The sequence below is a fragment of the Silene latifolia genome, chromosome 4 (genome assembly GCF_048544455.1).
Source record: "Silene latifolia isolate original U9 population chromosome 4, ASM4854445v1, whole genome shotgun sequence".
Taxonomy (NCBI): Eukaryota; Viridiplantae; Streptophyta; class Magnoliopsida; order Caryophyllales; family Caryophyllaceae; genus Silene; species Silene latifolia.
In genome coordinates, this window is record NC_133529.1 from 15,091,884 (window position 1) to 15,113,994 (window position 22,111).

Below are 22,111 nucleotides of genomic sequence, written 5' to 3' on the forward strand. Positions count from 1 at the left end.
TCTGTCCCTGTATATGCAAGTTTTATGCTGGCAAAAGACATGTTTTAACATGAGATGGGTGGCAGGCGGCAGTGTGTAACGATAAAACTACTTGTATCAACTATACGAAGACCGTATACAGTAAGGAAAAGTAGAGTTTTCTTCGGAGACCTGATCTCCCATGTCAGTGTTTAATTATTAACATTAACTCAGTAGTCATTAACGACGTTAGAACTTCAAAGTAAATGGGATCTCGAGCCTAAAGAAAACAAATCTTCATTAAGAGTGAAAATGTTGGTCCATCCAACCACCTAAACTGAATAAAAACTACTGTCATATTCGCATTTTGAAGATAACATACATAACTTCCCAGGTACAATCTTCAAAAATTAGTACGGAGAGAACTATCTAATTCAGCAGTTAATGGAGATTTCAAGGTACTATCGACACAAAAGGGTATAAGCCCGAATTAGCCTGAAATGTTCAAAAGCCTGTTTTAGCCCGAATTAGATTCCTTGGGACTGCTGGGTTGAGGAGCCTGCAAGCCTCCGCTTCCCTATGCTCGTCTTCTGCACTACATCCATGACCCTCCCATGCATCCACTGCCTTTTGCTGGAACTCTATTGCAAGGGGATAGCTGTCATTGAACATACAAGCTTTAAGTATACAGATTTTGGGAAAATTTCCATAAACTGATCCCATAATGTTTTTACGATAATAGTTACTGTCTCAATTCTCAACATAAGTAGTCAAAACTAAATCCGATATATAAAATTTGTTCACATCCTCAACACAAGAAATTTTGGTTTTCAGATATCCACGTCCAGTTAGATAGTTTTATGCCACTCGTTCTTTAAGATAATGGAAGGGGATGCCCCTTAAGGCCTTAATTACCTTAAGAACCCAAAGGAAAACTGCTCGTACAGAAATTAGTACCCCAAAGGAGACTGGTCCCAAAGATGATAAGGAGTTAACACCAAAAGAAAAAAAATCGGCATCATAGTTTACATGATTTGTTTCCGTAGCTTGTAAGTTGTAACTTACATGATTAAACATGTTTTCTCATAATAATCTGCATGATTAAGCACTAAATAGCGTTGGCCACGGGTATTGTGATAAAGTTTGGGTTTTAAACAACGATGTTCTTGACTTCTAAGAGTGTAACCATGCAGTCGTAATATTTTGGAAAACATGCTCAGGTGGTTCAATTAGGTGCATATAACAGAGTGAATTGTTAGGTCTAAGAAAAGGTTCTTCAGACTTGCTAGATGTGTATTTGCCTCATTTTCGAGTGAGACAAATCTTAGGTAGCTTTTGACAAAAAACCCATAGCAATTATTATTTCCCTCATTTTCAAGCAGTACTCCCTTCCACTTCAATAAAGAACCGTTATTGACTGTTTAGACAAACGCAGGATTGTTAAACTGCCTTACTGAAAAATAGGGATAGATATCTGAATAACTCTTCTACATTATTGCTTTTCATTCCCATTGATTAAATACCTCTGAACAATCCCAACAGAGGCAGCGTCTAAGCACATATTATAACAACTTAAAGCTCTGATCTGACATCCAAAACATGTAATATTAAAAGAAGCAATATAACAAAATGATCACGGAGATATTACATAATCTAATAGCAAGAGACGCTGCCTCCAAATGACTAAAGATCAACATAGATCATTAGAACTCAAGTCTGATACCAAAGCTAGTCTTTAGAAAACCCAAAGGAGCAGTTAGCGAAAGCAATTGGTAAATGAGCAGGTAGAGAAAAACTACTCAAAAAGATAACTAAACAGTAAACAGCTTAAAGCACTTGAGCCAAGGATTCAAACATACAGAAGAATAATAAGGTAAATAGTCCTACGGATCAGTTAACTTATACCTTATGGGTTAACTGCTCTACCAGAAATCAAAGAATAGGGACATTTCGTTAACATTGTTCATTCTTAAAACCGTCTTTCTTGACATTCTCCTTTACGCTTAAATCCGTAGTTTATGTGAAACAAACCAATGAGTTAGCTGCTTGACTTCTTTTTCACTGTCAGCTAACTTACCAATTGTTTAGACTAATAGAAGGAACGGAACCAGGAACAACATTTACCTAGGGGCGGAGGCAGCCCTTAGGTTTGTTTACAATTTGGGGCTGAACATTTACCTAGGGGCTGAGGCAACCCTTAGGAATAACATTTACCTAGGGGCGGAGACCTTCACAAAAGATAGAGAAAGAATTTGAAAGTCAAGTATGCAATTTGAATACAATTGGTCAAAAATATAGCTGAATAGTTTGTTTGAATCAAACACATATATACTGTGTATAACTCCCGATAACTCAGGCGGTCATGCCTCAATGGCTCATATATAGTGAACCTTATAAGGTTAGAGATGTTGGCTAAAAGTAGCATGGCTACAGTGTCATTTCTAATATAACGAAATCGCAACATTAATGTCATTTTTACAATGCTTCCTTTTCCAAGATATAACCAGAGATAACAAAGTGCACATAAGATTGAAAAATAAAGCATCATAAACCACTTAATAAAAAATCCGCTAAATAAGTCAACATATCAAGGACAGCAGTGAACGGACAGATATTTACCATTTCATGGCAGCATATGCGTTTTAGAGGTTTTAGCATGTGTGGATGGACTCGTTGTGATGAGGGCCAAGAGGAAAATCCAGAATGTCCTTAGCAACAACAACCATTTCTGCCACCGCCTCCGGTCTCTCCAACTCCAAATAAGCTCTGCCCAATTTGTTACAGATATACCCTACCCCTAAATGCTTATACCCACAGCTTTCTTTGACAATTTCAGCCCCCTTCTCCAAATAGGGTTTAGCTTGTGTAACCTTACCCGTCAACAAAAGTAGGGATCCTATCCTGCTCAATACACCCCCATTTGAATGTTGTTCTTCGGGTAACTTCTCTAACAAAGAGACCGCTCTCATTAACAAAGAAATTGCCGTTTCAAAATCATTCATAATTTCATACTGATCTGCCATTGTTATATACGCATCAGCAACCTCCAACGGATTTGCGTTTTCCTCTTTATCAAGAACACTACAAGCAATTACGAAACACCGCTTAGCCTCCTCAAAATTGTCTTGATGAACCAAGGCCTTACCCATTGTCATCAAAATAAGAGGATTCTCACTATCCTCCTCCACCGCCTTCTCATGCTCCTTCAGCGTATTCACAGCAGCCTCATACCTCCCAAGAGCAATATACACATTAGCAACATCAGTAACAGAACGAATCAAATCAGACCTACACCCATATTCCTTAAAACTCCTTTGCGCTTCCTCATGCATCTCGAACGCCTTCTCATAATCCTCCATCCCAGCATAAATAACCCCAAGAAGCCGTTTTTCACGAGCATGCTCCTCCCCGTCCCAATGCATCTTAGACGCCTTCTCACAACACAACAACCCATCCTTAAAGTTCTTCATCGTGACACACAGTTCAGCGAAATCCCTATTAGCTTTACCAAACCGCACCATATCCCTATTAGGATTACCATACCGGTCGAATCTATCCAACCCCATTAAAAACTTCTTAATCACCAAACTTTTCCGCAAATAATCAACAGCCTCGTTAATCCTACCCATACCAACAACAACATTAACTAACTCCATATAAACAGCATGAAGTGTAATCTTTACAGACTTAACACCATACTCATACTTACAATCATCCTCCAACTTAACCAATATATTTTTAGCTCTATTAAGAAAACCTAATGCATCATCAAACTTACTTAAACTACGATTAGTAGAACCCAAAAGTAGTAAATTCATAGCAACGGCTAAACAACATTTATTTTCTTCAGCATTATCCAAAAGAGCTAATGATTTATTAGCAAAAGATAGAATCTTTTGAGGATCCTCACCTTCTTTATCAAGTTCAAAGCCTATAGTCAAGCAAGCTGCACCAAGTTTACCTTTATCAAACTTATCCTCCATATCCATCTTAAAATATCCAAGCATTTGCATAGGCGAAGTCGCCGCCTTTGCCTCCTTAACAGCTTCCTGAATTAGTGACCTATTCTTCTTGATTTTATAATATGGGGTATTTTCAACATAATATGGTGTCCTTTCAACATAAGATACATAATATGGAGTACTTCCAACATGGGTACTATAATTTTGAGATGGGTTTTTGTGAAATTGATGGGTTTTGAAGGGTTTGTAGATTAAACCATTGGAATTTGAGCAGGGATTTAGGTTTTGAATTGGGGATTTGGAAATTGATGATGATGAAGATGAAGATGATGATGATGAACAAGTTCTGAATTGTGGGGTGAAATTCCCAGAAATTGATGTTGATGAAGTTGTGATTTTGGAGGATGAAATTAATTTGGTCGATAATCTCTTCATTTTGATTTTGGTTTTGACTTGGAGATTTGGAAATTGATGATGATGATGATGATGATGATGAACGAGTATTACTGCCTAAAACCCTAAACCCTTTTTCAAAACCAACTCGAATATTTTCTAGTTTTCCAAAAACTCCGGACTTGATTCATGTAACTGAGTCGGAATTGGGCCGAATAAAACCCCACATTTTTTTTACCAACCTGCTTACCATTTTTTTAATGACTATCCTAATGGCTAATTTACTCCCACTCTAAACCTTCCATATTTACAATTTTTTTTCAAATAGTACGACATTTTCGTCACCATCGCTTCAATTCCGCCACGAAATTCAAAGAATCGACGACAAGTAATCTAAACTAGTTTAATTTTTTAAAAATTTGTAATTAGTTAGTAATTTTACGTGGTTTAGAATAGAATTGTTATTGTTAGAACGGATTAGTGATTATCGATTACCGCAACAAAAATGAATCTAAGTCGGAAAATGTTTTTTTTATCAAAAAAAAAAACGAACGAAAAACATTTTTGTCTAGACGGAAACATTTTTGTCTAGACGAAAATATTTTTCGTCTGGACAAAACCGGACGAAAAACATTTTCGGCTTGACGTAGGTCCAGAGGAAAAATATTTCCGTCCAGAAAAAAAAAATTGGACAAAAATATTTTTAAACCGTTTCGAATTTGATCGTTGTTACCGTATATTTAAAACCGTTTTAATCGAAAAGTTCGTAAATTAAATTACGATTTTGTTCCAAAAAACCGTCTTTTTTTTGTTTTAGAAAGACTAGGGAGAGAGATAAGGGGAAGTTAATGGGGGCAAAATTGGAAAGATGTGTTAATTGTCGACGATAATTAGTAAAAGTGTCGACGATATTTAACACGACCGTTTTTTTACAGCTTGTCCCATTGAAGACGGCATATTCATCACAACTTAGATGGATAATATTCATCTCACAAAATCACAAGTGGGAGGGCAAATTAAATGGGATCCTCCATTTAATTTTCAGCAGATTTGCCACTTGCATTTTGTGAGATAGGAACAATCCGTCTTCTGTTTGTGACGAATACTGTCTATCTTCAATGAGAATTAATGTTTTTTTAATGGCCTAAAAAATATGCACTCAAATTTTTACGGTTGCCTTTTGCAATTGTGTGACACCAAAAAGCAAAAGGATGGTTTGGGGGGTTTGATGAGTCATAATTATATATTTATATGCATATTTATGTCTCCCCTTAGTTGGTTTTGATACGAATTTCGTGCTAGATTATATATCATTTACATGACTTTTATGTTAAAACGTTGATACTTCCGTTATTTGATTTTTAATGCAGGAATGATGCATTTGAGGAGCAAAAGAATAAATTGGGCATCGCGGAGTAGACATGAAAGAATACACGAAGTATGGCACGGGAATGCATATGAATGAAAGAAGAGAAGTTAAAAAGACAACACGAAGGAAAAAGCAGAAACAGAGTGATTCCTCGATCAACTAAGCATGGTCTCGATCGAGGAAGTTGGTTACTCGATCGAGTAAGACTAGGCACGATCGAGGAATCACTTATTTCTAGATTTTCCACAATTTTCCTTAAGTCGGTTATGTTTTATTATAAATAACCAAATCGTACCCTAGTTTATTTTACGTCTTATTTTACCTAGTTTCGCATAGTTACCCTAAAAACTCTATTAGAATACTCTTCACTTACCTAGCCTCTCTAGGTAAGTGGGAGTTCCGACATGAATTCAAGTTCTCACATCCAACCAAACAAGATTTCTACAATTCACATGATTTTCAGCTTCATATGAATTTAATCTTCCCGGGAATTCTATCTTCCCATGGTGAACCAAACGAATCCTTAGTTTAGTTTATTTATTATTCCCTTCGGATATATTGCCCTTTAATTACCGTATTTAATTACGTATCTAATCTTTCTTCAATAATTACAATTCAATCGTTATTCATCTTTTATTATTGTTCATCATGTTTCTTATTATTGCTATTGTTGTTCTTCCCTTTAGTATGAGTAGCTAAGCTTTTAATATAGGGTGAAAGGGATCTAGGTTGTTAGAAAAGGGTTAACTTATGAATTGATTGTTAAATTGTTTTTTTATTATTGTTTAATTATGTCTTACTACTAATTAGTTAATTACTGATCAGAATTGATTAATTAGTCTTCCATAAACTCGGATTTTCACCGACCGGGTTAAGACTAGTATATGCCACGATAATTGAATTATACCGACTTAATAATAGCAACACAAATAGGATTATACATCCAGTTGTACCATAAGCATGGTACAACCAAGTATAAGAATCCGAGCTTATGTGTATTCTTTCTGAGCTAATTTAAATGGATGAACTCAATACTTTCTAATAAAGCTCATATTCTTTAATATAAAGCTCGGATACTTTGACACAAAGCTCAGATTCTACCCGGTACAACATATACAACTGGTTGTATAATCCATGAATTGTAATAGCAATTGCATGTTAAGTTTAGATCTAAAAAGATTATCGATCATATGTCTTTCCTGAATATTGTTCTTAGTATTTGTCTACGTGTTTTCATAGAAGTCAACCTCTTTTTTATGTTTTATACTCCTATTGAAAATTGTTCTTACTAAACGATAAGGGTGATGCATCTCTTATTTTTCAGAACAGTTTTCTGAAACATTAACCGTATGTAACAATAATGAAGATTTTACAGATTGTTAGGTAAAATTCATGTACCACCAAGCACCACCGCGTTGGCCACAACGAACCCCATCAACCTAATTTGATTAATTAAATAAAACACCACTGTAGGCACGTAAAATTAATGTAAGTACCACGTCGAAAGTCAAATGGTAAAATGTTGCCATGTCAAAGGTCAAAAGTCAAAATATTGACCCGTCAAATAAAATGTAAACTAATACGGAGTATAATTATTTTGGACGAAATTTAATTAATTTAGTCCATTTTTAATTATTTTAGTCTGATCCGTTTCTCTAAAGTGACAAAACCCAATAAATGGATCAAATTCACCTAATGGGTCAAATACACTAAAATGGACAGAAATGATTAATTAAATAAAACACTATAAACACTAATTTCATCTCTAACAAACAATAAATTAATCAGATAAAAATTAATAAATAATATTTATTAATATTAGTAATTGTTAAACAGAAAATTACACCATTAATGGAAAACTAGTTTAGATCCTGTGTTAAAGCACGAAATTTTTGAGATATACACCAATATAACAGTGTAAAATACTTTGTTAAAATATATTTTTGTACAAATATTCACAAATAAGAATTATATAAAGTAGACAAACATTTGTATAAATTATACAATGAGCAAAAATGTTAAGCCCAATACTTAAGAATAACTACCAAAATGTTAAGGCCCAATATATACCTGGAAAATTTGAGCGGTAAAATTCCTAGATTCGCATATTCATTTAGTAAATAGAGGATTTTATTTTATTTTAATGAAAAATTATAGTAATGAATTTAATTAAAATATTAGAGTTTAACTATACGAATATATTTATTGAAAAGATAATAATAATATAATAAAGGAATATTTTACTTATTACCTTATTTATCTATATGACTTTTGGAGGGAAAACTAAAAAAAGTTTTATTCTCTTAGTAGTAGAAGGATGATGATCCATTGTTAAGTTTTTTGAGCAATTAGATTAGGTTTTACGAAAAAATTGATAGAAGAGTATGGAAGCAAGTGCATTGGCGGTGTCTTTCAAGACGAAGCTCGCTGACCGAGACTTACCGATTCGGCACTCGGCCAAAATATCCGATCAAGCAAGATCAAAATATCTTCCCCTGTCTGACTTGCACGAGTTGACAATCATAACAGAATATTGACTTAGTTAGTTAGCCTTAGTTTGTATATAAACTAACTCTGTAACAGAATTGATAAGTTAATGAATTCACATATTTTATTTACTCTTCTTCTCTCTTCATTTTTCTCTCTTTTTTAGATATTTTGTTTCTTCAAGCTTCAGCTCACTATTAATGGCGACCTTAAGCTCCATTAACGGAGGTTTCCTTGCTCATATTGCTCAATTTCATAAAGAGTTAATTTATTAGGTTTTAGGTGAGAATGGTATTAGATGTAAATTTATGAAAAAGTGTATGTGAAAGAGTAGAGTGCTGAGTGCGTATGTGAAAAAGTAATTCCGTGTGTGAATATATGAATTAGTCATAGTAAGGGACTGATTAGTTAAGGATAGTGCTCATTCATGTACGTATTTTACTCAATCATGGACGTACATGACCATAATACCCCTTATATTTTAATGAGTTTATTTTAATACCCTTGTTTCACACACACCATCTCTTTCATTTATTCTTTTCTTACTCTAACTACCACCATCCAACCACCACCCGTCCACCATCATCCACCATCGTCACCGCCTAGTAATTGAAAATGCTTTATCTGACCTTCAAATTGTAATAACTCATATTGATAAGTGATCTTTAAGTCTTAATGTGACTTTATATTAAGGGTATTAACTGAGCATTGCGACTATCACATGTGAAACTATATTAGAAATTACTAATAGTAGTAATTGACGGGATCTCCTTTCAAATTTTGACAACTTATTCTATTACAAACCTATAAACTTACATCACCCTCGATGTATAGCCAATTAGCCATCACGAGTATCGCGGCTATCCCTCACCCCAACTCCGACGACGGTTTAAACAAACCCTAATTTGATTAAATCAATTTCTTAATTTGATGATATAATTAAGAATTAGAATTATTACCGGATCAATACAAGAATTAGCATCCATAATTATGTAATGGGCAGTGCTTTTTCACATACGGATTTTACTCTTTCACATACGCTTTTTACGATTTTAGCCTTGTCATTTTTTCTCCTCCCTTGCCCAAAATCAATTACCCACTCGTTACCTCTCCATCTACCGGCCTATCCTCCCTCCGGCCGACCCCATCCACCTGCATACCCTCTCTGCTCCGACGTTACTTCAGAGTAAAACGGGATTTAGAGCCAAAAGAAAAAAATCTTCATGAAAAATGAAAGTTCGTTCATCCCACCACTTGTAAACACATTATGTCCGAAACCATGCAGCAATAACCCTCTATGGAGAGTACTGTCTGAATAAAAACTACTATCACGTTCGCATTTTGATAAGATAACATACATAACTTCCCGCGTACAATCTTCATAAAAAAGTACGGAGAGTACTATCTAATTCAGCAGTTAATGGAGATTTCAAAGATACTATAGACACAAAGGGTATAAGCCTGTTTTAGCCCGCATAGATCAGGTTTGGACTGACACAAAATAGTCTTGAACTTAACTAGAGTGCCTGAGACAACTTTCTTTAAATTTAAACAGATTTCTTGGGACTGCTGGGTTGAGGAGCCTGCAAGCCCCCACTAGCATCGCTAGAGTGCGGTAGAGGCAGAGCCTTTTCAGGGCAGTCTTTGGAAGAAGCACCACGAGCACTCACCTTCAGTTGCTCCAAAAGTCGACGTGCTTCCCTTAGCTTGTCTTCTGCACTATGTCCATGGCCCTCCCATGCATCGACTGCTTTTTGCTGGAACTCAATTGCAAGGGGATAGCTGCCATTGAACAAACAAACTTTAAGTATACAGAACTACCGATTTAGGGAAAAGTTCCATAAACTCCTGCCATAATATTTTTACAATAATAGTTACTGTCTCAATTCTCAACATTAGTCAAAACTACTTCCGATATATAAAAATTGTTTCACATCGTCAACACAAGAAAAATTGGTTTCCAGATATTCAAATCCAGTTAGATAGTTCTAAACCCAGAGGGGAACTGCTCGTACAGCAATTAGTACCCCGAAGAAAACTGCTTCCAAAGACGATAGGAGTTAACACCAAAAGAAAAAAATCGGCATAATAGTTTACATGATTTGTTTCCGTAGCATGTAAGTTGTAAGTACAACTTACATGATTAAACATGTTTTCTCATAATAATTTGCATGATTAAGCATTAAATAGCGTTGGCCACGAGTATTGTGATAAAGTTTGGGTTTTATACAATGATGCTCTTGACTTCTAAGTGTGTAAACCCCACTGACCTTTTTAAGTGTTCCTGTAGTCGTAATTATTTGGAAAACATGCTCGGGTGGTTTAATTAGGTGCATATAACAGAATGAAATATTAGGTCTGAGAACAGGTTCTTCAGACTTGCTAGATGTGTATTTGCGCATATATATCAATCATTATTTCCCTCATATTCAAGTAGCACTCCCTTCCACTTCACTCTTCAATAAAGAACCGTTATTGACTATTTAGGGAGGAGAAAACGGGTCAAACTAGCTTTCTGAAAAATAGGGGTAGATGATCTGAATGTCTTACTCTCTTGCCTCAATTTAGTTTTTGGTAGATTCACTGAAGATGGACGCTCAATTAAGTATTTGTACTGTTTCAACAAACGCAGGATTGTTAAATGTTGGGGCTGCATATGTTTCCAGTCAAAAGTCGATAAAAAGCAAGCTTCTACAGGTATATGGGTGTTTACTTTGTGCTACTTCTAACGACGACCAGAAACACTGTTATATATTAGAATCTGTATCTCTCGCATCCTATTACCCTCAAGAGTAACCGGGATCCATGAAACACTGCCGCATTTCCAAATGCTTGAATAGCAAAGCACTATATACTCTTACCGAGCAGGACATATTATAACAACTAAATCACCATCTTAGATGAACAACTCTTCTACATTATTGCTTTTCATTCCCATTGATTAAATCCATCTGAACAACCCCAACAGAGGCAGCGTCTAAGCACATATTTAACAACTAAAAGCTCTGATCTGACATCCAAAACACGTAGAAGATCATTAGAGCTCAAGTCAGGGAGATATTACATAATCTAATAGTGAGAGACGCTGCCTCCAAATGACTAAAGATCAATATAGAAGATCATTAGAGCTCAAGTCTGATACCAAAGCTAGTCTTTAGCAAACCCAAAGGAGCAGTTAGCGAAAGCAATTGGTAAACGAGATAGTAGAGAAAAACTAGTCAAGAAGATAACTAAACAGCTGAGGATTCAAACATACAGAAGCATAACCAAATTGCAACATTAATGTCATTTTTACAGTGTTTCCTTTTCCATGAAATAACCAGAAATAACAAAGTGCACGTGAGATTGAAAAATAAAGCATCATAACCGACTTAATAAAAATCCCCTAAATAAGCCAACATATCAAGGACAACAGTAAACAGATAGATAATTACCTTTTCATGGCAGCATACGCATTTGAGAGGTTTTGGCATGTGTTGATGGACTCCTTGTGATGAGGACCAAGAGAAGAATCCAGAATGTCCTTGGCAACAACAAATATTTCTGCCGCGGACTCAGGTCTCTTCAACACCAAATAAGCTTTGCCCAAATCGTTATACATATACCCTACTCCGAAATGCTTAGACCCATAACTTTCTTTCACAGTTTCAACTGCCCTCTCCAGGTAAGGTATAGCCATAGCCTGTGTCGCCTTATCCGTCATCAAAAGTAGGGATCCCATCCTGGACAATGCACCCCTTTCTAAATGACCTTTTTCAGGTAACTTCTCTAACAAAGCGAGTGTTCTCAATAACAAAAAAATTGATGCTTCAACTTCATCAATTTTTTCATATAGATCTGCTATCTTTATATAAGCATCAGCAACCTCCAACGGCTTTGATTTTTCCTTTTTATCAAGCACCCTACAAGCATTCTCCAAACACCCCTTAGCATCCGCAAAGTTCTTCTGATAAACCAAGGCCTTAGCCATTGTCATCAAAAAAAGAGGATTCTCACTATTCTCCTCCACCCCTTTCTCATGCTCCTTCAACATTTTCACAGCAGCCTCATACCTCCCACAAGTAATAAGCATATTAGCAGCATCAATCGCAGCATCAATCACATCCTCAGTACACCCACAAATCCTAAAAACCTTTTGGGCTAGCCAATTCTCCTCCAACGCCTTCTCATACTCCTCCAACCCAGCATAAATAGCCCCAAGAAGCTGTCTATCATGAGCAACCTCCACCGAGTTCTCTCCCAACAATCTCAAATGTATCTCCAACGCCTTCAAACAATACGGCAACCCATCCTTAAACTTCTGACTCCCGACACACGCCCCAGCGAATTCCCAATTAGCATCACCAAACTCTTTACTATCCTTCCCCTTTAAAAACCCCTTCGTCTCCACAGATTTCCTCAAATAATCCAGAGCCTCCATACTACGCATACCAATATGAACATCAACTAAGTCCAACTGAACAGCAAGAAGTACATCCTTTACAGACTTAACACCATACTCATAATTACCATCATTCTCTAACTTAACCAATATTTTATTGGCTCTATTAAGAAACCCTAATGCATCATTAAACTTCCTTAGTTTACAATAAATAAAACCCAGAATTTGTAAAGTCATAGCAATAGAAAAAGAACATTTTTTTACAGCATTATCCAAAATAGCTAATGATTTATGAGCAAAAGATAGAATCTTTTGAGGATCCTCACCTTCTTTCTCAAGATTAAGACCTATATTCAAGCAAGCTGCACCAAGTTCATCTTTATCAAACTTATCCTCCATATCCTTCTCAAAAGCTTCAAGCATTTCCTCAGGAGATTTCGCTGCCTTCGCCGCCTTAACAGCTTCCTGAATTAGTGCCCTTTTCTTCTCGATTTCACTCTGCTCAGAGTGATTATATGGGGTAATTTTAACATGGGTACTGTAATTATGAGATGGGGTTTTGTGGAATTGATGGGTTTTGTAGGGTTTGGAGAATAAACCATTGGAATTTGAACAGGGTTTTAGGTTTTGAATTAGGGATTCGGAAATTGATGATGATGATGAACAAGTTGTGAATTGTTGGGTGAAAATGCCAGAAATTGATGTTGAGGAAATTGTGGGTTTGGAGGATGAAATTAATCTGACAGATAATCTCTTCATTTTTTAATTATTTGGTAAAAAAATCCCAAAGTTCTTACCTTTGGAAATGTTCTTACCTTCTCTTGTCGGGTATACCTTTAACCTAAAAGTCTAAAACCCTAAACCCCTTTTTCAAGAGGGTAATTTAGAAGTGATCATTGAATGGCCTAAATTTGCTACTCCGAACTGATCCAACTCGATTTTTTTCGAAACTTTAAAAAACTAGCGACTTGATTCAGGTGATTGAGCCGTAATTGGAACGGTTTGAAGCCCCACATTCTGGTATTGCTTGAAAATTATGCACAATTTTCTACGAATTTTGAAGAATTTGACGATACGAATTTATGAATACGGTTAATACATGTACACACGGTTTCATGTATACCACCATGCAAGAAGCATTTTTCACGTCAAGTTGATGAATAGACCACCGTTTTAATAACCCGCTGAGCTAAATGGTCCATCGCAAATAATACCAACTTGTTACGTTTTCCCTTGTGGACGAAACTTATACCTTTCAAAAGAGCCATCATAATTCTTTATGTTTAAAAATACACATTGAACCTACCAAAGTTGGCTGATGTGAGTGATAAGGGCTCTTATCTCTTAAACAAGTGGTCAGAGGTTAAATTGCCTTCAGTACCTCAGAAGGAAATTACCCGAGCTATCGTTCATCTTACATTGTCAAAGTCCCATGGTCAACACCAAAAAAAAAAATACACATTGAACCTAAGACATTTACATTAAAATTCATCTTACATTGTCAAAGTCCCATTCCATTGCATATCCTCAACCTTTGATTTATATAATCTGAAATTTAAAGGCTGCTAGTCCAATTCAAGCTATAAACCATACTCACCTTTTACAATAGGCTGGCATAACTTCACTTCAATTATGAATGATCGATCACATGTTAGTAGAGGTAAATGTAGCATCAGACAAATTCGAAACAGGTCAAATACAAGGTGATATTCTTGCTTAAGGGTATATCGAAGAATATCTAGGATGTTGGAACTTAAATTTTTTCCTTTGGAACTAATGGACCCGATAGCCAGATCACTTCTTTAACAAGCTCCGTCCAAAAGGCCACCCCAAACCAGCAGTACCCTTATTCGCGGTTCCCTGTAGGCTGTAGTGGCTCTCTCGTTCCTTGTTGGCTTTTGCCGAGTCCTTCACCCTACATAACACAACAAGTATAGAAACTTGATCCAAGCAACCATTGAATATATAATGCACAGCTTACTGAATTACTAACCCGTATCTGAAAGACTGAAGGTAAATAAACCTTTACCATACTCTTTCCAGGTCATGTTTTCAAGAATCTTTTGGGCGTAACTTCCGGCTCCAAGCGACATCTGTAAGGCTTTAGCAGCAGCTTGCTCAGGACATTCTGATGACCCAGCTCCCATGGCCTCACCAAACTCCTTGTGAAATGTTCTTTTGGCAGCTCTGTCCCTATATATGCAAGTTTTATGCTGGCAGAAGACGTGTTTTAGCATGAGACAGATGGTCTGGTGAGGAGTGTGTTATGAAAATACCTTTTTACTAGTAGAGGGTCTATCGAGGAAGGAGCTCTCATTTAATTTGAGGAAATTTGGCATGGTGTCTTGGCATCACGGCCTTCCCTGATCTCTTCGTTGGATATCTCAGGAAATCCCCACCCCTTGGCTGGATTGGATGCATCATAACTTGGTATCCGACATTAGGGCTCCTCAGCTTATACACTTGCCCTACATTCAAAGTTTTCAATTGTACATCTTTAAAGGAAATAAAACTGATTCTCAACATAAAAAAGCAAATATTAGCAAATTGGTGACTAAGTTCTCTAATGGTTTAATGAAATCGGGCCGACAGCAGACCTGATCTAACCTGCACTAAATCAAGATGAACCCTGCATATTGGAGCTGTTTTGAAACGTCTACCATCAATACCACTACAAGTTATAGAAGGATGAAGACTTGAGGAAGGCTTCACCAACAAACTGAGCAGCGTGGCCACTTGGCAATTTCCGTCTTTTTTTACCTCTTGATTCATTTACCAGTCCTATATATCGACAACATGACATTCTGGCCTCGACTCATCCTCCTGTTGGACAACTTGACCATACTGAGCTCGCCAGTTTTCTTCCTCCCAAGAAATTTCTGAATGAGAGATTGTCATCAATTTATTAAAGTCCATGCAACAAATAATCAGTTATTTGGTCAATTGGGAAAGTCAAGAAACATTATAATTCTTCAACAAAAGACTCCAACCATAAGCATCAACCTATTCCGGGTTCACCGTTGCCTTTTCTGATGCACTTCTCCTTATACGTAATGTCAACAACAAATAATGGACATAAATTTTCATCCAAAGGCCTTAGTTTCAATGTATTAAGTATAAAAGTCCCTTTTATTGAATTCAAATAAAAAATTATAATCTTCATTCTTATCAGCGGATTCATACATACATGATTAAAAGCTGCCAGATCAGGCCAAAATGAGATCATTCAGAAGTTCCTTTTCCATTTAATAATTCCTGGTTTGGTTAATTGTGAGAGTTGCATCATCGAATAGTATATAGACGCAGAAGAAACTGCAGACCTTCACAGATAACAGCTGCACTTGAGTTGGTTGGGGCTTGATGGTCGGAACTCAACTCACTATATTGCTGCGCATGGAGTGCACTGTCTGCTGAAAAGAAGAAACGCCAACACAGATGCATAAGTAATGTGACATGGAGTTTTTACTAAATCATAAATGCATCAATTTAATCTCATAATTTTTAGAGTTACACCATGCTATGTTACTACTTCTACAACAAGTTTAAATTGACCATTTTTCTTAAATTCTACATTTACATTTTGCAAGATAAACAAAGGCTACATTTAGCTTCCTAGTATTCTTCCTTGTACAAAAACCTTCGATTTTACGTCAATAATCGAGTATTATCTCCGAATTAATTCATACAGTATTCGAAACAATTTCATATAAGTTTTTTAGCTAAAAAATGTCTCAAGAAATAACGTTTTAAGGATGATGAAGAACCGAGAATGGAGGACCTAACCGAATATGTGACAAAGACGGGACATGGGGTGAAGGGTTTATCCGAATTGGACCTACTTGCCTAAACAATACATACAACCTCAATCAGAAAGACCAAGTAGCACGAAAATCAAGGAAACAGACGGAGTTGAGGAGTTGTCTATTCCTATCATTGACCTGTCGAAATGGGAGGACCCGGGGGTGGCCAAGTCAATATGTGATGCAGCCGAGAAATGGGGATTCTTTCAGTTGGTAACGTAGAGCTGTTCATATCAGCATCTTGTTCACAAGGAAATAATCTTTCGGCAGCATTAAATGTTCCAGTGGGATAACCCGATAAATAAAGTTAACTAGTTTAAAAACACTACATAAGCTGAGATGACAAAAATCTGCTCAAAAGTAACGGCTTACCATTCAGATGGCCGGGAGATTTTCAGGCGCTTCATTGCTACTGCACCCTATATAGTCTGCGAGTTAGAGCCAAGAGAAATTAAACTTATACACTGGAAATATATCACTAATCACCATTTAGGTGTCCTCAAACTCGAGGATAAACACAAGCATACCAACTACCAAAAAAAATTACAAAGTTCAAAGTAAAGCACATACACAGAAAAAAAAAACATCAGTAACTGCATAAAACAAAAGGGGTCGTAAGCACATTTTGAAAAAACGCACGCACACAGTTCACATTTTTACAAGAATTAAAGGTGACCACACTCGTCAGCGCAAGGAAAGCTCATGATTCAGCCAGACTTAGTAAGCTCTACCTTCATTTGGTTCCTTCTCTTGATCATTCTCTAGCCCACCAGTGTTTTGTTCACTTGACTCGTCCTAAGGAATGATGCCTTGGCCTTTGATCATGGATTGGCAATCCTAATATCATCCATAAAACAGATATACTTACAGCATTGTACTTGAACAAGAATTCGAAAACCTATACTACACTGAAAGTCTGAAACAACAAACTGGTGTAGGAAACCGATACAAATGTTACTGCGACGAATGAAAATACACAAGAAACCAATGGATGGCAGCCAAACATGAGGACCACACAACTTTGAACACACAAGATGTCAGTTAAGCTACCGGTAGTAAAGTCATTCCTTGTTGGCTTTAGCCGAGTCCTTCACCCTACATAACACAAGTATAGAAACTTGATCCAAGCAAGCATTGAGTATAATGCACAGCTTACTAAGAGTTCCTAACAAATATCTGAAAGACTGAATCACTGAAAATAAACAAACCACCTTTACCCTACCTCTTTCCAGCCCATATTTTTGAGAATCATTTGGGCGTAACTTCCAGGTCCAAGTGACATCTCTAAGGCTTCGGCCGCAGCTTCCTCATAACATTCTGATGATCCAGCTACTTCATCTGATGACTCATCTCCCATGGCCTCATCAAACTCCTTGTGAAACGTTCTTCTTTCAGCGGCTCTGTCCCTATATATGCAAGTTTTAACATAAGATGGATGGCAGTGTGTAACGATAAAACTACTTTTATCAACTATAGGAGAACAATAAAGGTAAGGAAAAGTAGAATTTTCGGTGTAGAAAACTTCACTTTTCCAAGGCTCGAAGAGATACCCAAGTACACATTTTTTAGAGGATAAGGAGAGCAAGAGTCCGAACAAAGCTAAAGCCACAACCTGATGTTCTGAACACATAGCTAACATATTGGAAAGTTGAAACTTGGAAGCTTTACGCCTTTCCCCACTAAACCTTCACCTCAACCTCCATGCCTAAAGGGCTAAAACAGTTGGTTGCAATAAAGAAAGACTGCAATTACACTATTAAATGCAATGATGGCTCATTAATCCAACGATTTGTCCGGTGAAGAATGTGTTATGAAAATACCTTTTTACTAGTAGAGGGTCTATCGAGGAAGGAGCTCTCATTCTGCTTAGAGGAAATATGGCATGGTGTCTTAGCATTACGGTCTTCCCCGGTTCCTTCATTCCCACCCCTTTGTTGGGTTTGATGCATCATAACTTGACATGGTAGCTAGGAATCCGACGTTTGGGCTCCTCAGCTTATACACTTGCCCTACATTCAAGATTTTAAATTGTACATCTTTAGAGGAAGCATCCACATTTTTGAAAACAAGAAGGGAAAATGTCATGAAAACAAGGAAGAAATGACACCAAGGAAAATAAAACTAATAATTGATGTAAAAACCAAAGATTAGTAAATTGGTAACAAAATCTCTAATGGTTTCGGGCCGACAGCAGACCTGATCTTACCTGCACTGAATCAAGATGAACCCTGCATATTGGAGCTGTTTTGAAACGTCTAGCATGAGAAGTTATAGAAGGATGAAGGCTAGAGGAAGGCTTCACTAAAGACCCGAGCAGCTCAGCAGCCTGGCCACTTGGTAATTTCCGTCTTTTTTGGACCTCTTGATTCATTGACCAACCCTATATATCGACAATATGACATTCTGGCCTTAACTCATCCACGCATGTTTTCTACCTCCAAAAAAATTTCTGAATGATATTGTCATAGAAGAAGTATTTATTTGGTCAATTCTGAAAGTCAAAGAAAACATTAGGACTTTTTCAACAAAGATTTCCATACAAATACTGAAGTTAAATAAAAACTTATAATCTTCATTCTTATCAGCAGACTCATACACACATGATTGAAAGCTACCAGATCAGACCAAAATGAGATCATTCAGAAATTCTTAGGGTCTAATAACCTGAAACCGTCTCAGACACAAACGAATTGCAGACCTTCACAAATAACAGCTGCACTTAAGGCGGTTAGGGCTTGATGATCAGAACTCAACTCACTATATTGCTGCGCATGGAGTGTACTGTCTGCTGAAAAGAAGAAATGCCAACATATATGAAGCTTTACTAGTCTACTAATACCAAGTAAATCTCACTAATCAGTAATCACCATTTAGCTGTACTCAAACTCGCGGATAAACACAAGAATACCAATTACCAACTACAGAAAAGAGAAGTAACAAAGTTTAAAGTAAAGCACACAGGAAAAAAGGATCAGTAACTGCATAAAAACAGAAGGGGCCGTAAGCGCATTTTTGAAAAAACACATGCTCATAGTTTACATCTTACAAGAATTAAAAGTGGCCACACTCGTCAGCGCAAGGAATACTCATGATTCAGCAAGACATATGGTAAGCTCTACCTTCATTCACTTCCTTCTCTTGATCATTCTCTAGCCCGCGAGTGTTTTGTTCGCTTGACTCATAGGAAAGCATAGGTGCCTTGGCCATTGATCATGGATTGGAAATCCTAAGATCACACATAAAAAGTATACAAGAATTGTACTTGGACAAGAACTCAAAAACCTATACACACTTAAACAAATGTTACTGTGACAAATGAAAATACACAAGAAACAAATGAATAATACACTTTAAAATGGAAATAGTAACAATTCACCGGGACAAAGGGTACATGAAATAGTATAACCCATTTTTTTAAGATATTGACTCATACTTTAGGTTTGGAAAAGCTCGCTTCTCTATGCATATAATTGAATCGGAATTGGACCAGCCTTGAAGCCCACTTTTACGGATATATAAACATAGCTTCTAAAGATCGTCGACAATTTACTAATTATCGTCGACAATTTTAATGAACTTCCAAAACTACCCCTCCCTCACACTCCCCCTTATATTTTTCATATTTTTCAAAAATAGACCTTTCACACTTCAAATTTTTTAAAAAACAAACCCGACTCACATAACAACAAAAAACCAATTCAACCGCATCATTTCCGTCATCAAATTCAAACATTGAACAAGGTATGTGATTGTTATTAAATTTTTTTTTTTGGAGACGGAATTAGGATAGATGCCTTTATTGTCGACGGAATTAGGATAGATGCCTTGATTTGAATCGGATTTAGTCGTGTTTTGCAAAAAAAACAATCGCTAAATTCAAAAAAAAAAAAAAAAAAAAAAAAAAAAAAAAAACATACCTGGGATTCGTCCAGGTCCAGGCCAGACGAAAATGTTCTTCGTCTAGTGTGGGTCTTGGACGAAAAATATTTTCGTGTGGGCCTGGACCTGGACGAAAATGTTCTTCGTCCAAGCCCATTTTCGTGTTTTTTTTTTTGAATTTCTCGTTTTTTTTTTTTTTTTATAAATTTTTTAAAATTTATTTTTCCGTCTCGTTTTGTTTTCGTAAAATAATAATTAATTATTACTAATAAACCCCATTTATTACTAATTAAATTTGTGTTTGTTTTCATTTATTTTGTACGTTTTTAAACACTTTCTCTATGTTGGATGATTATGTTAGTTGACTATTCGAACCTTGTTTAATTCAAAAAACATGACGGTTTTAAATTCTGAAATTTCTTAAATACAAAGCAACTGATGCAAATTCATACATTTTCTGAAAATACTCACTATTTCATGACAATGGCCAACACAAGGAAAACAAACAAATATAAGATACACTTGAAATAAAACTTCATCATCCTTGACATTTCAGAAATCTCTTTTTTTATGCTCTTTCATGACATTTCCACTTGATGCATCATCACCTTCATCTTCACATGCTATCTTCAACTTTTTTGTTATTGTCAAATGATCTTCAGTCAACCACGACACAAAATGATTGCAATCTAAACACTTAAAATACGCTTTCTTTGGATTAGTTACAGACCCGGAAATCTTGATAGCGTTTTTGTGACACCGATTGTAACATTGATTCCTAAAATTAAGGCCTTCAATTGGGTGGTTTCCCCACATTGAGGATGATGTCGACATAAGTAGAGAAATGAAGAAGAAAATAGAAGAAGATGAAGATAAGTGAAAAAATACAAGAATATGTATATGTTTATATAGGAAAAATAACCGTTACAATTCAAAAAATAACCGTTATAAATCAAAAATAACCGTTATAATTCAAAATAACCGTTACAATTCAAAAATAACCGTTACAATTCAAAATAACCGTTACAATTCAAAAAATAACCGTTATAATTCAAAAATAACCGTTATAATTCAAATATAACCGTTATAATTCAAAAATAACCGTTACAATTCAAAATAACCGTTATAATTCAAAAATAACCGTTACAATTCAAAATAACCGTTATAATTAATAGCTTATAAATAGGCTATTCTATGTCAATTTCAATCACAACATCCAATCCTATTCACTCACTACAATACTAAAATGGTTCTCACAAATACTCAAAAAATCAGAGGTTATCAAGGCAGAATCGATCTAATTGTTCAAAATTTACCAGTTCTAGTTTCTCGACTTGAATTAGTGATTCCAGTGCCACTTTTTGTATGGCACATGCTTGAAGAGCCTCCAATTGGTAGCCTTTGTATAATTTTAGCAGGAAACCTAGGATCATATTCTAACTCCAGAGTTAGAGATGAGGTTGTTTACGATGAAGCGATAAACGAGAAGATGTGGGAGTTTCGCAGTTAAGTGATCTCTTTACATATTTTGAGCGCGTCCTCACCCTGATCGATTACCCAAGACTATCAGACTTATGTGTCGGTAGAGTGCTGAACCTAGAAAATGTTTATCTCTACATCAATGATTTGTTGACTCAATATATGGCTACCCAACCTGAATAAATTGAGGTTCAAGATCATGAAGAAGATAAGGAATCGTCATCTTCATCATCGGAAGATAATTAAGTTCGATAGTAGTTTAATTATGTTATGTTTTATTTAATATCGTTGTATGGGTTTAGGGTTTGAGGTTTGAGGTTTGAGGTTTGGCGTTGGGGGTTTGAGGGTTGGGGTTTAGGGTTTAGTTATGTTTTAAGTGGTTTATGTAATGTCATTGTATTTC

The 22,111-nt window shown here is 36.1% G+C and overlaps 3 protein-coding genes across 5 annotated transcripts; all 3 read right to left on the reverse strand.

The window, feature by feature from the left end:
* Nucleotides 1-239: 239 nt before the first annotated feature.
* On the reverse strand, nt 240-4,477 carry LOC141653081 (protein KINESIN LIGHT CHAIN-RELATED 2-like). The gene is made up of 2 exons (XM_074460722.1): nt 2,578-4,477; nt 240-616 (listed from the first exon to the last, which is right to left on the reverse strand). Exon 1 carries the CDS (start codon nt 4,353-4,355, stop codon nt 2,610-2,612), a length of 1,746 nt encoding a protein of 581 aa, XP_074316823.1. The 5' UTR covers nt 4,356-4,477; the 3' UTR covers nt 240-616; nt 2,578-2,609.
* A 4,889-nt stretch (nt 4,478-9,366) lies between these two features.
* LOC141653079 (protein KINESIN LIGHT CHAIN-RELATED 2-like) lies at nt 9,367-13,914 on the reverse strand. The gene is made up of 2 exons (XM_074460720.1): nt 11,604-13,914; nt 9,367-9,951 (listed from the first exon to the last, which is right to left on the reverse strand). Exons 1-2 carry the CDS (start codon nt 13,307-13,309, stop codon nt 9,717-9,719), a joined length of 1,941 nt encoding a protein of 646 aa, XP_074316821.1. The 5' UTR covers nt 13,310-13,914; the 3' UTR covers nt 9,367-9,716.
* A 247-nt stretch (nt 13,915-14,161) lies between these two features.
* Nucleotides 14,162-20,252, reverse strand: LOC141653084 (uncharacterized). 3 transcript variants are annotated; one of them, XR_012547332.1, is made up of 7 exons: nt 19,470-20,252; nt 17,082-17,187; nt 16,723-16,778; nt 15,871-15,957; nt 15,158-15,429; nt 14,827-15,018; nt 14,584-14,763 (listed from the first exon to the last, which is right to left on the reverse strand). XR_012547332.1 is itself a non-coding variant. In XM_074460725.1 (4 exons), the coding sequence occupies exons 2-4, from the start codon at nt 18,300-18,302 to the stop codon at nt 14,397-14,399; spliced, it is 381 nt and encodes a 126-aa protein (XP_074316826.1). In that variant the 5' UTR covers nt 18,303-18,359; nt 18,557-20,252; the 3' UTR covers nt 14,162-14,396. The 3 variants fall into 3 exon arrangements, 1 of the variants encoding a protein (XP_074316826.1); XM_074460725.1 differs by lacking the exons at nt 14,827-15,018; nt 15,158-15,429; nt 15,871-15,957; nt 16,723-16,778; nt 17,082-17,187 and adding exons at nt 14,162-14,465; nt 18,171-18,359 and having other exon boundaries at nt 18,557-20,252; XR_012547333.1 differs by lacking the exons at nt 14,584-14,763; nt 14,827-15,018; nt 15,158-15,429; ... (1 more) ...; nt 16,723-16,778; nt 17,082-17,187 and adding exons at nt 17,194-17,445; nt 17,573-18,063; nt 18,171-18,359 and having other exon boundaries at nt 18,557-20,252.
* Nucleotides 20,253-22,111: the final 1,859 nt, after the last annotated feature.